This window comes from Thalassophryne amazonica, chromosome 12 (genome assembly GCF_902500255.1).
Source record: "Thalassophryne amazonica chromosome 12, fThaAma1.1, whole genome shotgun sequence".
NCBI classification, from domain to species: domain Eukaryota; kingdom Metazoa; phylum Chordata; class Actinopteri; order Batrachoidiformes; family Batrachoididae; genus Thalassophryne; species Thalassophryne amazonica.
The window spans coordinates 29,381,418-29,395,890 of NC_047114.1; the positions used below are offsets into that span (position 1 = coordinate 29,381,418).

The following is a 14,473-nucleotide window of genomic DNA, read 5'->3' on the forward strand; positions in this document are numbered from 1 at the left end:
TGTTTTTTATCTGGACCTCAGTGCAACCAGCAGATTTTGTTGACAACGAGGTGCCACAGAGTTGTTTGATGTCCTCATTGTGAGGACATCAAACAGGACAGTGAGGACAGTGCATGAACAGCAGGGGAAGGTGACATCACGTTTTTCGACCACGGCAAACCCTGCTTAAATCCAGCTTCCCCCAGCATGCATACGAGTATATGTCTTGAAACCAGGAAAATCATTCTTCTAAATGGAGTTCTCTGTGTTGCAGGTGGAAATGTGACGTCATGTGACCATCAAAGCCCCAAATCCACAAGAGACTGATGGAATATGTGATTTTGCCAACAAGCAAAATCAAACACCCCACAACACCCTAGATTAATGGTCTACTTTTGCAGACAAATTTTTCATACTACTACTAACACTATAATCCATCCATCCATTTTCTTCCGCTTTATCCGGAGTTGGGTCGCAGGGGCAGCAACTCAAGCAAAGCCGCCCAGACCTCCCAATCCACACACACCTCCCCCAGCTCCTCCGGGGAACCCCAAGGCATTCCCAAGCCAGCCGAGAGACGTAGTCCCTCCAGCGTGTCCTGGGTCTTCCTCGGGCCTCCTCCAGATGGGACGTGCCCGGAACACCTCTCCAGCGAGGCGTCCAGGGGGCATCCGGAAAAGATGCCCGAGCCACCTCAACTGGCTCCTTTCGATGTGGAGGAGCAGCGGCTCGACTCCGAGCTCCTCCCGAGTGACTGAGCTCCTCACCCTATCTCTAAGGGAGTCCCCAGCCACCCTGCTGAGGAAACTCATCTCGGCCGCTTGTACTCGCGATCTCGTTCTTTCGGTCATGAGCCAAATCTCATGACCGTAGGTGAGGATCGGAACGTAGATCGATCGGTAAATCGAGAGCTGTGCCCCCCTACTCAGCTCTCTCTTCACTATGACTGCCCGATACAGCGACTGCATCACTGCAGATGCGCACCGATCTGTCTGTCGATCTCACGCTCCATCCGTCCTTCACCGTGAACAAGACTCCAAGATACTTAAACTCCTCCGCTTGATGCAAGGACTCCACCGACCTGAAGAGGGCAAAGCACCTTTTTCCGGTCGAGAGCCATGGCCTCGGATTTGGAGGTGCTGATTTCATCCCGGACGCTTCACACTCGGCTTGCAAACCACCCCAGTACACGCTGAAGGTCCTGATTTGACGAAGCCAACAGAACCACATCGTCCGCAAACAGCAGAGACGAGATTCTGTGGTTCCCAAATCAGACCCCCTCTAAGTCCGTGTTGGAAGTCTCACGGGATATGTTGACATGCCCAGCTCTCCACAATTTCTCAGATACTCACTCACTAAAAAGCCACCGAAAGCCGTCTGAATCTTCTGAATGGTGAAAGACATGTCCCGTGAGACTTCCAACACGGACTTGCTTTTGTTCTCTGCCATTGCGGCTTCGTCCCGACGCGCGGAATTCCGCCACACATCTTTCATTACAAAATCTCCTTTAACAGTGGATGTGCCTAAAAATGGCTATGCCCACTTCTTCCCACAATTTCTCTGGGTCACACGATGTCCCGGATCAACACAGCCTTCACTTTGGAAATGATCTGGTCATTTCAGCCTGTTGATGGCCGCTCGGAGCGCGGCGCGCCCTCAGCCGCTGTGGGCCGTCTTTAATTCCGGTTGTAATGCTCCTTAATCCTTGTGACAACCATAGAATCTTCACCAAAAGCCATCTGAATTTTCCGAATGGTTTCCACCTGGCTGTCTCTTACTGTTTCTGAAAAAATTTGATGCAGCGCTGCTCCAATCGTTCAGACATTTTCCTGACAATGAAAATCTGACGAGGGGGGAGGACCAGTGGTCACTCAAAGCCTGCCACAGGTGAATCACGCAAACGACAGGCGTGGAAAAAACTTACGCATGCGCACGAAAGTTTCAAGCTTGGCTGATGCAAGTGCACATGATTCAATCCTATAGTTTTTGCAAAAAATAAAAAGGTTCTGTTACTTTTCTAACAGACTTCGTATTTTATTTTTTATAAAAACAAGTATTTATGTTCATTGAAGTCAGGAAAGGGTGACGATAAAGTGAGTATTGGCTAAGCTGGTTATCATTTTCATGTTGAGGTGGCAGAGGGGTTGTTGTCAGCAGCTGCTGAAAGTAACTATTAATCTAATTTAGTTACTTTTAAAATTGAGTATCAGTAAGTATCAGTTACTGAGTATCAGTTACTTTTTCAAGGAATAATCAGTAATCAGTAACTGGATTACTTTTTCATAGTAACTGTGACAACACTGTTTAAGGGGCATGGTTGTTGGAAACTACCAATGACACCTGACCTAGGCTGTTTGCGGTGTTGCACCAGGTGGAAGACAGAGCCCTCAAAAAAAAAAAAATGCCTCTTATACTGTCCATCGTAACAGCTTGCTGAATTGTAACCACTTGGCCTCGCAAAACAGGAGAAAAGATGGACTGGTGAACTGGTGTTCCAAACCTGCGTGAGTTTGTCCAAAGAGGTCTGTAGCAGAAGAGCTCCTTTTTGGGCATCATCTCGCTCTTCTTGAAGTGATTTCAACTCTTGCTGCATCTCCACATCTGAGACTGAGACTTCTCTACAGACAGCTGCAGCTGCAGAAGAGAGAAACAGACTGTTCATTTACAAGCCATTCAGTGTTATGAAAAAATGTTGCTATTTAAGAATGTGGTGAGGGCCAGTGACGTTTTTGAACTCAGACTCAGACCTCAATCAAGCCCTTTGAACTCAGGTCCCTCAACACATCCATAGGAGATGGATAAGGGATGGAACAAATGAATCACCATTTCTATTCTATGCTGCTGCTCCATGCATTTTTGGGTCTGTGAAGATCGACATTGTCCAGAGACTGCTGGTATTCTCTTTGCTTTTTGGTCATCAGTGACTGGTAATGCTGGAGAGTGCTTTTCTTCTCCTGAAATTAAGAAAAAAGGAAACATCAAACAAATACTGCCATGATGGATAGTTAAGAAACCAGAAGCACGTTTACAGCTGAGGTCAGAGAGCAATGTCCACACTTACTCATTCACAGCTGTACTCAAGACAAAAGCTTTAAAAACAACTTTCCTGATTTAGATTTTGGGGGGAAAAAAAATGAAGATGACTATGGTACCTGTTGGTGTGAAAATAATCATATTACTAACAATAAAGAAACAACAACAAAAAAACTTTGACAAATTATCAAATATCAAAAATAATCTCTATAAACATGTGACTTTTATTTTTCTTTCAAAGACAATCTTAATTTTAATAAAAGATTCTTATCAATCAAGTGCCTGGATGCATGCGAAGGTTCCCCACCCAACAGAGAGAGAGGATGACCACACACCACACACATTTTTTCAATCTAACAAAACTGTTTCAACTGTTTTGCTGGAACACATCATTTGTGCTACTATACTTTAAGAAACTAATAAAAGCTAAATAAGGGCTTGATTGATGGAATAATGTAACTGTTATTTTAATATAAAATATTCATATTAAATTCCCATTTTAAACTGAAATTGTCTCCATTTTAAAAAAAATGGATTTCACATATAGATACATAAGTAATAAAACAATATGTGACAAAAACGTGTGTGTGCGTCTGTGTTATGGGTTAAACCACTGGAACTGGGTTGGACCCCATGATGCAAGTAGCCAAGAAACAAGAGGTAAGTGCAAAAGCAAGGAAATTTAATGGCCAAGGGTGGCAGTGATAACAACAGTGACTCCAAAATCCCAGATCAAAAATACAACCAGCGTCTTTAGTGAAAGTGACAAAATCCAAAAACTGACTGACGGGGTGAAAACCACAAAGAAAAACAACTGTTCAAAAGAGGCAGCAAGATTACACTTACTGAACAAGGATGACAGGAGATGACAGACAAAATGCATGACTGGCTTGAAGAACACTGACAGGGCAGGAAATAATCAACCGGCAACTGGCTAACACAAAGGTGTGTCATAAATAACAAACTGAATTAACTGGTGACAGGTAGGAGCAATTGGGGGAGGATGAACACAAGCATGTGGAGGACAGAAAGAGCACACAGTGACATCACAGAAAATAAAACCATGATTGCAAACTTCACAAAGGTAGAACAGATGATCAAAGTGAAACATAACCTAATCGTGGAACATGAAATCAATACAATGACAGTGGAGAACAGCAGAAATACAATGAATGCTACGAGAGACATAAAAGACATGAGGCACAAAGGTGAGACACAAATATGTCCGCAGAGAGCGGAACCCTCGCAGCGACAGATGTCAAATCACCGCGCTCAGCTGTCAGGCATTATGACAACTGAGCACGGCCGCGGACCAGGAACTCAAACAAAACTACCGCAGACTATAATAAAACAGAAAAAGGAAAGAACAGGTAAGAAAAGAAAAAGCACAATAACCTAAAACAGAGAAAAATAACCAAAAACACAAAGAGGACATAACAATAGGGAGGGGTGGAGCCCTTGGAACACAACAGACAGATTGGTGCCGTACGCAGCTACCAGGCTTAACCTTGACCACTGCCTGTGGCAGGGGAACAGCAGGCCGGGCCTAATACACAACCCCATGCAGGACATGGAAGGAGGAGACAGGAAACTAACACCTTCTCAAGTACACACAGGACACGGGAGAGAGAGGCCTATTTGTTAGGGGCTGGGCCCTCAGACCCGGAGGATAAGATGGTTGCCACCCATGGACCTCACGCTCCATCGTCCCCTCACTCGTGAACAAGACCCCGAGGTACTTGAACTCCTTCACTTGGGGCAAGGCCGTATTCCCATGGCAACCCACACATACACAGAGGGCAACTGCGCACGCACGCACGCTCACACACAGGACCCAAATATGACACAGGACTAAAAGAACATGACAAAAAAAAGCATAAAACCCCTGACCAGAACCGAACCCCAACATGTATGTGTGTTTGTATTGTACCAGCAGCTCTTCTCTAGGTCAGTGTTGTTCAGTGCTGCCTGGCTGTACGCTGACGTTTTCTCCTGTAACTGTTTCTCCAAGGCAGCCACACGTGCACTTTTTCTCTTTAACTAAAATGAAACAGAAAAAAAAGAAAAAAAATGGTTAAGTGTTTGCACAGGGCCACATATAGACAGACAAATGCTTTCACACTCACGCACACAACTATGGTCAATTTAAAGTTTTCAATTCACCTAACCTGCATGTGTTCAGATGTGGGAGGAAGCCGGAGCACCAGGAGGGAACCCACACAAACACAGGGAAAAACATGTGAACTTCACACAGAAAGGACCAGGCAGAAAGCAATTCCATGACCTTTTTGCTATGAGGCAACAGTGCTAACTATTATTCCACCGTGCTAACCACCAGTCACTTGTAACAGTTTAATATCAAAACTACCCCTCACACCACTTGAAGGACTCAGATCATATATCTGTTATGCTATATCCAGTATACAGGTCCTCGCTATGATGTAGTAAAGCTGTACAAAAGCAGCTGAGAGTCTGGCCAGTGGGAACAACATCAGCATAATTATGCCTTGCCTTTTTTTTACTTCAGGACTTGACTGCACTTTATGAGCACATGCACGTTTCTCCTCTTACTGTATTTTAACTGTAATTTAATTGCATTTTAACTGTTTGAGTGATTAGATTAGACAGAACTTTATTAATCCCTTGAGAAGACTCCCTCAGGGAAATTGAAGTTCCAGCAGTATTATATGAGTATAGCAGCACAGAGGGTAAGAAGCACACAGAGCATCAAAAGTGAAAGTAAAACAACAACAACAACAAAAAAAACAAAACAATTTGCAAATATATTTATAAATACACAAACATAAATAGCAGAAATACTGCTCGCTACTGGCTACTGCTGTTCCTCTTCTTCCCATCCTCTTTCTTTCTGTTACTCCTCCGCCTGAGTGAGAATTTGTACACTCTGATGGCTTGAGGGGACAAAGGAGTTTTTCAGTCTGTTGGTGCTGCACTTGGGAAGGAGCAGTCGGTGGCTGAAGAGGCTCCCCTGGTTGCTGATGACGGTGTACAGAGGGTGACTGGTATCATCCATAATGTCCAGCAGTTTGTCCAGTGTTCTCTTCTCTGCCACCATCACCAGAAAGTCCAGCTTCATGCCAACCACAGAGCCACTCGGGTGGGCACACCCCAAATTGCATATTTATGAAGGCAACATTAGATGGAAAATACACACCGTTTGTTTTCTTTGCGGGAGCAATAGTGTTTCCACAACATTTTTACCCATGCAAACCTTTAACAATCAGGTCCAGAATATGATGTCCTCTTTTAAACACTGATCATCATTTATGGTAAATGTTTCTGAGAAAATGAAGTCATATCAAAACAAATTACTATCAGATTTCAGAAGAAAAATTAATTATTTGTCTTCTGAAAAATAATAATTATTGATAATAATTAATAATAATATTTACTCATCACTCATCTTCAATCTCTTTTCAGGTCTTGGGGCAACAGCTCCAGCAGGGGACCCCAGACTTGCCTTTCCTGTGCCACATTGACCACCTCTGATCGGGGGATCCTGAGGCATTCCCAGGCCAGTGTGGAGATATAATCTCTACACCTAGTCCTGGGTCTCCTCTCAGATGGATGTGCCTGGAACACCTCCGCCCAGGAGGCATCCTTACCAGATGCCCGAACCACTTCAGCTGGCTCCTTTCAACGGGAAGGAGCAGCGACGGAGCCCAGTTGGGCACAGCCAACGTGGACCTTCCATCTCTACCCTGTGGGCTCACCACCCACAGGGAAACCGCTGGTGTCGGGTGCGGTGTCCTTTGGGTGGCAGTGAAAGTCGAGGGCCTCGGCGGACCAGACCTGGGTGGCAGGGGCTAGCTCTGGGGTGTGGAATATCACCTCGCTGTGGGGGAAGGAACCGGAGTTTGTGCAGGAGGTAGATCCGGTGGGCCTCGCCTCCACGCATAGCCTTGGCTCCGGAACCACTCTCCTTGATAGGGGTAATAACATTTTAATTTTTTCTATTATTATTGTTCTTCTTCATCTTATTATTATTATTATTACATGGCTGCGACTCTACACGCACTCTGATTGGCTGATTACCGGTTAGACATTTTCCCATATGGGATCGGTTACCATGACAATTGGTCTGGAATGCATATTTTCGTTACAAACAGGAAGCGAGAAACCAAGTCGGACATGAACGTACCCCATAAATATTTAAAACCGCATCGGAAAAAGCACAGATTGAAAGCTTACCAGCTAACGACTGGACCATCTGTTAAGCTAGTGGAGGTGAAGAAACGGGTCTGACTATGAGTCCAACGCCGTCAGCAGCATATTTGGGCGATAGTGTAAGTTTGTGTGTTTATATATATATATATATATATATATATATTATATATATATATATATATATATATATATATATATATATAACAGCCATATAATAAACTAATTATTAACCTCACTTGCTTGGTTAATAATCCTTTATTATTCATTGTCTTCTGTATTGATAACTGGCTGTTTCCTTTAACCACTTATTTTAATGATGAGAGAATCTGATTTTTAAGAGGTTTGCATTACGTAAATGCACACAAAGACTGCTAAATATATTGCTTATATTTAAGCAGAAAAAGTATAAACTTTAGTTAGAATCTTGACAGTACAATCAAACTCTACAGAGAGAATAAAATAAAGGGTTCAGCCTCTGAAATATATTTTGTTTTTAGACAGGTCTGATGGATTTATCAGGTAGCTTTACTCCAAACTACTGTATTTCACTGTCGTTTGCACAAGAACACAAAAAAATAATTATTTACACAGCTTCTCTCTTGAAGAGAGAGACATCATCAGAATATTTATTTTTTTTATGATTCACTGATCTGTGGGGCTTTTATTTAATACTAAAACAAATAAAAATTTCCCTCACCTTGCTGCAGCTTTCACCTTTTGACAAGTTGGAATGAATTAATCAAGAATCCATTCACTTGCACCTGCTTCTTCAGTACTGGAGCCCTGTGTATTTTAAAGAGGACAGGTGCTACCTTAATGTGATGCTGTCACATTTGGAACACAAAACGGTTAATGCTAACATGAAAAAGTCAGCCCTAATGTGTACAGCGCTGGCTTCACGACAGTATTTCCCACTACATAAGGAATAACGTGCATGGGGACATGCCCAAAATGACCAAGTGCCTTCTGTGCAAGGAGAGTGCTTGGGAAGACCAGAGACTGTATGCAGGGATTAAAGCAAAAAATAAATAAATCAATCTTCTGAATGAAATATTTTTCACAGCCAAATCGTAAACTGTTCACCCATCTAGCTGTTTTACACCGGATGCAGCTCACATTATATGGAGAAATGTGTCAGGGGTGGGGTTTGAACCGGAAACTTTCCGCACTGAAGCCAAGTGCACCAACCACCTCGTCACCACCCCTGCTATTTATACATTTGTATAAATGACTGAAATCCCGAGGAAGGGGACAAGGTGAGGTTTGTTCCTTATACTGTATAACAGCACACGCTTGAATCACTTACGATGATGAAGTACATACGGTTAAGGACGTTAGACTGCCGCAGCACAGCCACATCCTCGCACCGTACAGCAGATAAGCAGGACGTCACATAGCCCGACAGCTCGGTGAACGTGAACTACACTGAGATACCTCTCTCTCTGTGTCCGTGGCTTGGCTAACTTTATTGAGCAGCTCCGTGTGGAGACTCTGGTAGTGGGAGGCTCTGGCCATGGAGCTCTGTATGAGGAGATCTCTGCTTGTGCTCTCCTGAGGCGCTTCCTGAAGCTGCTCAGCCATGGTGCTCTGCTTGGTCCGGTCAGCCTGCATCGACTGCAGTGCTCGGAGCAGCAACTCGTAGGGTTCATCTGCAAGGGAGAGAAGGAAAGCCGGTTCAAATAAATACATAAAATTCTATTCTACAGAACACACAATATGTTATTAGAATGTATAACCACAACCATATGTTTCTGAAAACCTGAGTTACTGGAAAACAAAACCAATGTTTAGTTGTTTTCTAAATGCTTCTGCCTGCATCTTGCCCTTTCCAAATGGTGGCTCTTTCAGGACAAAATGCTGCAAGATCTTGCTTGTAAGTAAGCTAGGTTGAATCAAATGCAAATGTTCGGGCCTCTTCACACATACATAGAAGCAGAAACTGGAAGAAGAAAATCCGCAAACCAAAACTAAATTGGGGAACCGCGAAAACATTCCACTGCTGTTGGGAGGGGGCGCAACGGTCGGACAGGAATGTACGTACTGCGGTGACGGTTTCGTGCATGCTCAGGTGCAAGTGCACGAACACAGTGCAACCGACGTGCGAAAGTCACACACACAGCAGCGGAGCAAAAAAATAATAAAACATCACCATTTATAATACTTAATTCCTGTTTCTAAAGAGCAAGATTTAGCATCCGCCTAGATGTACACCAGGAAGTAATGAAATGACGTCTGTCCTCCCTTTTATGTGTTACAATGAATTACCTAATGCGCTCGTCTCATGAAGAGCCGGGCTGATTAACTGATTCCATCTGCTCAAAGTTATATTAATAAGTGAAATCATCTGGTGGAGTCAGTGGCTGCAAAGAAAACCTGCACCCTCTGGCCCTTTCTGGAACAAGTTGCCCACCCTTGGGCCTAGACGTACATGAGGAAGTAATGAAATGACGTGGATCACTGTTCTCCCTTTTATGTGCTACATGAATTATCCAATGCTCCTGTCTCATGAAGAGCTGAGCTCTCGCGTCGTGAACACATCAGCAGTGATCCACTGCAAATGTGATAGGAATGTTGGATTCATGGTGTGGGTGTGTGTGTGGTGGCACCACACTCGTGGGGCACTTAGACACCCTTTGACAGACAGGTCAAATGTGGTCGCCTGTTGTCTACTCTCGTACCGGAAGTGGAATAGCCACACCTTTTCTAAGTGTCCAGCGAGGGGTATTAGATGTTCATGTGTGGCACCTGGAATCTGGCCAACCTGCTGAGAAGACGATCGAATGGCACCCGCAGAGCATTCCGCTCTTTCGGCCGCTTGTGTGCGCGAATGGTTGTGGCGCCAGGTGTACGACGCATTTGATTTTTCACAAATGGCATGCAATTCACCTTCGTGGGCTTCAATCGTGTTATGTGTGAAGGGGCCCTTAATAATGCAGTGGGTACACTATAAGACATGTCTATCGGACGAATCAGGTACATTAAAAAAGGGAATGTGCTTTTTCTCTGTAGCTTTACAAGAGCCAGACAATGGTGCATTTAATGCTAATACTGAGCATCATCACAAGTTTTTAAATTGTGCCACAGAGGTCGAGATCTGTGCACAGTAAGTGTTGTCTGACCTGCAAGAATGGAGATGTGCAGTCTTGCACTGCCTGCAGTGGTATGTCTGTGTAACATGTAAATATAAACAGAATACAATGATTTTCAAATCCTCTTCAACCTATTTTCAATTGAATACGCCACAAAGACAAGATATTTAATGTTCAAACTGATAAACTTAATTGTTTTTGTGCAAATATTTACTCATTTTAAAATGGATGCCTGCAATGTTTCAGAAAAGCTGGGACACTGGTATGTTTACCACTGTGTTACATCACCTTTCCTTCTAACAACACTCAATAAGCATTTGGGAACTGAGGACACTAATTGTTGAAGCTTTGTAGGTAGAATTCTTTCCCATTCTTGCTTGATGTATGACTTCAGTTGTTCAACAGTCCGGGTCTCCGTTGTCGTATTTTGTACTTCATAATGCGCCACACATTTTCAATGGGCGACAGGTCTGGACTGCAGGCCGGCCAGTCCAGTACCTGCACTCTTTTACTATGAAGCCACGCTGTTGTAACATGTGCAGAATGTGGCTTGGCATTGTCTTGCTGAAATAAGCAGGGACGTCCCTGAAAAAAGACTGCTGACTGGCAGCATGTGTTGTTCCAAAACCTGGATGTACCTTTCAGCATTAATGGTGCCATCACAGATGTGTAAGCTTGCCCATGCCATGGGCACTAACACACCCCCATACCATCACAGATGCTGGCTTTTGAACTCTGCGCTGGTAACAATCTGGATGGTCTTTTTCCTCTTTTGTCTGGAGGACATGACATCCATGATTTCCAAAACAATTTGAAATGTGGACTCATCAGACCACAGCACACTTTTCCACTTTGTGTCTGTCCATTTCAAATGAGCTTGGACCCAGAGAAGGCGGCAGCGTTTCTGGATGTTGTTGATGTATGGCTTTCACTTTGCATGGTAGAGGTTTTAACTTGCACTTGTATATGTAGCGACGAACTGTGTTAACTGACACTGGTTTTCTGAAGTGTTCCTGAGCCCACGCGGTAAGATCCTTTACACAGTGATGTTAGTTTATAATGCAGTGCCGCCTGAGGGATCGAAGGTCACACACATTCAATGTTGGTTTTCGGCCTTGCTGCTTAAGTGTAGAAACTTCTCCAGATTCTCTGAATCTTCTGATCATATTATGGACTGTAGATGATGGAATCCCTAAATTCCTTGCAATTGAACATTGAGAAACATTGTTCTTAAACTGTTGGACTATTTTTCACGCAGTTGTTCACAAAGTGGTGATCCTCACCCATCTTTGTGTTCACAAAGTGGTGATCCTCACCCCATCTTTGCTTGTGAATGGTTGAGCCTTTTGGGGATGCTCCTTTTATACCCAATCATGATACTCACCTGTTTCCAATTAACCTGTGGAATGTTCCAAAAAGGTGTTCTTTGAGCATTCATCAACTTTCCCAGTCTTTTGTTGCTCCTGTCCCAGCTTTTTTGAAACGTGTTGCAGGCATCCATTCAAAATGAGCAACATTTGCACAAAAACAATAAAGTTTATCAATTTTAACATTAAATATCTTGTCTTGTGGCGTATTTAATTGAATATACATTGAAGAGGATTTGCAAAACATTGTATTCTGTTTTTATTTACATTTCGCACAATGTCCCAACTTCATTGGAATTGGGGTTGTAATAAAAGACAGCGGACTGATCAGAGGGCAGCAGCAGCATGGCAGATGTTTGATGTGCAGCTGCACCTACGTCATTTCAGTCCATCAGTAGCGAAACAATATTCGACCTACTGAAGCCATATGCTCCATAAAGGACGCTAACGTCTGTGGATCAGCTACCCTTAGTCAACCCTAAAACACAACTAAAAAGGAGGGGTGGCTGAGCTTTCTCAGTTGTAGCTCCCAGATTTGGGAATGACCCTCCCTCTATATGTTAGGTTGGTTCTCACATTGCCTGTTTTTGAAACTCATTAAAAAAGCATTTCTATTCCTTGGCTTTTACCTTAGAATGACAGTGGTGTGTTCTTACACACCGTGTCTCTTTCTTGTCTTTTGTTTGGATTTATTGCTTTATGTATCTGCTGTACAGCACTTTGTTAAACACTGTTGTTTAAAAAAAAAAACTGCTTGATGAATAAAGCTGGACTGAACTGGATCAGAATCATCAGTGACACCAGCTTTGAAATGTGGATGAAAGGCTTTACCTGGCTTTGGCTTCTGTGGAGCTCCATCTAGAGGAGGCAGAACGCAGGGCCTGACACAGAGTGGCCCTCCAGTACTCTGCAGCACAAAGAATCAATAAATATACACAACAGTTGTCTGAAACATCAAACATCTTGGATTCATACTGTCTGCAATGAAACAGAAGTCAAAGTAAATGTAGAATAAATGTGCTTTGGGTGTGTGTGTGTGTGGGGGGGGGGGGGGGGGGGGGGGGGGGGGGCATTTTCCATATGTCCCAACTTTTCCTGATTTGGAAGTAGTTGTTGCGGCTTTCCTCAGGGTGATCTCTTGGTATCCTTCTGTGGGAGTTTGTGTGAAGTTCATAAAATCTGTCTTGGGCATATGAAAGATGCAGACGGACATATAGGGTGACCCCTATTATACTTCCAACCTATGTCGGGGAAGGGTTATATGATGGGTAGATCTGTTCAAAATGTCAAATGTTACAAATCTTTTGGGCAACATGTTGTTATAATAAAATAAAAGATCTATGCCAAATTTATTGTAATCGGACATTGCTTAGGGGTCCCCACAAAGCAACAACTTTCCCCAAATAAGCAATGCAGTAATTCCAGTAATGTTCTCCTCTGGGTGACCAATCAACCACCACTTTTTGCAATTAGAAGCCATCACATGTACCTGTAAAAGAAAAATAACGGCATCAGAGTATTCTCCCGTTAGGGTGACATTGCCTTGCCAGCGAAGGGAGAGGAAAATGTGTCACTCTGGGGGACCTCTAAATCTTATCTGATTGAGTTCAAATTTGGTCTGCACCTATAAAACCCCAAGTGGAATAATAACAACAGTCAAGTCTCTCACAACTTTTATTTTTGCATTATATAACATGAACAGCCATAACAATGGGTGATTGAAAAGTTTTGAGCTAGATCCAGAAAAAGTAGGACGTGGTTCTCCATCTTTGTGTGAAATTTTGACTCACTGGTGTGCAATGTTGCAGACAATATTTCAATGACCTGAGTAGGGGTGTGTCAGATTGGTAAAACAAGCCAAGCTGGAGGGCAGTCTGTGATTCAGTAACATGGATCCACGTGGACATGGTAATGACATACAGTAAAACACTTGTCAGCCAAATTGAAGAGGGGCAAAACACACATTTAAGACAGAGCAAGACCAGGAAGATCCAGAACTGCCACCTCGACCGATATGATCCAGAAGATGATATGATGACATGATCCTCGCTGACGTACGTAAGTATCACATAGCCAGTACTGTAGACATTTCCCAGAAGAGAGTTCATTCAGTTCTGATGGAAGAACTAAGAATGAAGAAACTTTCAGCATGATGGATCTCAAGACTTCTCACGGCTGATCGGAAAGATGTGGGTTCCTCCCCACACCACCCAGAGAAAACCAAGCTACCTCAACTGCTGAAAAATCATGGCCTCTGTCTTCTGTGATGCTGAGGTTATTCATAATGGTGGATTGTCTCCAGAAGGGACCGACCATCAATGGGGTGTATTATGCTTCCCATTTGCAACAACTGCAGGAGGAGAAAACAAAGCAGAAGTGGCGTGGAATGCTCCAACAAGGTGTTCTCTTTCACCAGGACAATGCACCGGTCCACATATCGGTACTAACGCAATGGCTACCATTCATGAATGTGGCTTCAAACCTGTTCTGCCAACCACATTATTTCCCCTAATTTGGCTCCTTTGGACTTCCATCTGTTTTTAAAGATGAAAAGGCATCTTGCTGGAACTCGTGATGTTGAAAATGATGTCATATCTGCAGTGGATGACTTCCTTAAGCTCCAGGATAAGTATTGAACCGTCACCAGTTTTCTCAGTAAATATATTTCTAAAGGTGCGACTGACATGAAGTTTTCACCAGATGTTGGTAAAACCCAAGTAGTCCATACATGCTAAGAAACCAAAACAAATAAGTACAGAAATTAAGTATGTGTAATAAAATGGAATGAAATGTTTTTCCTTACCACGCGCATGTGTG

At 43.4% G+C, this 14,473-nt stretch overlaps 1 protein-coding gene across 1 annotated transcript in view; it reads right to left on the reverse strand.

Annotated features, from left to right (window-relative positions):
• Positions 1-14,473, reverse strand: part of ccdc18 (coiled-coil domain containing 18) — a 78,691-nt gene that overhangs the window by 48,058 nt on the left and 16,160 nt on the right. Inside the window, 7 exon segments of the mRNA XM_034182538.1 lie at positions 2,480-2,580; positions 2,583-2,613; positions 2,803-2,858; positions 2,861-2,933; positions 4,903-5,052; positions 8,635-8,849; positions 12,488-12,563. Of these exon segments, the coding sequence (XP_034038429.1) occupies positions 2,480-2,580; positions 2,583-2,613; positions 2,803-2,858; positions 2,861-2,933; positions 4,903-5,052; positions 8,635-8,849; positions 12,488-12,563 (702 nt within the window).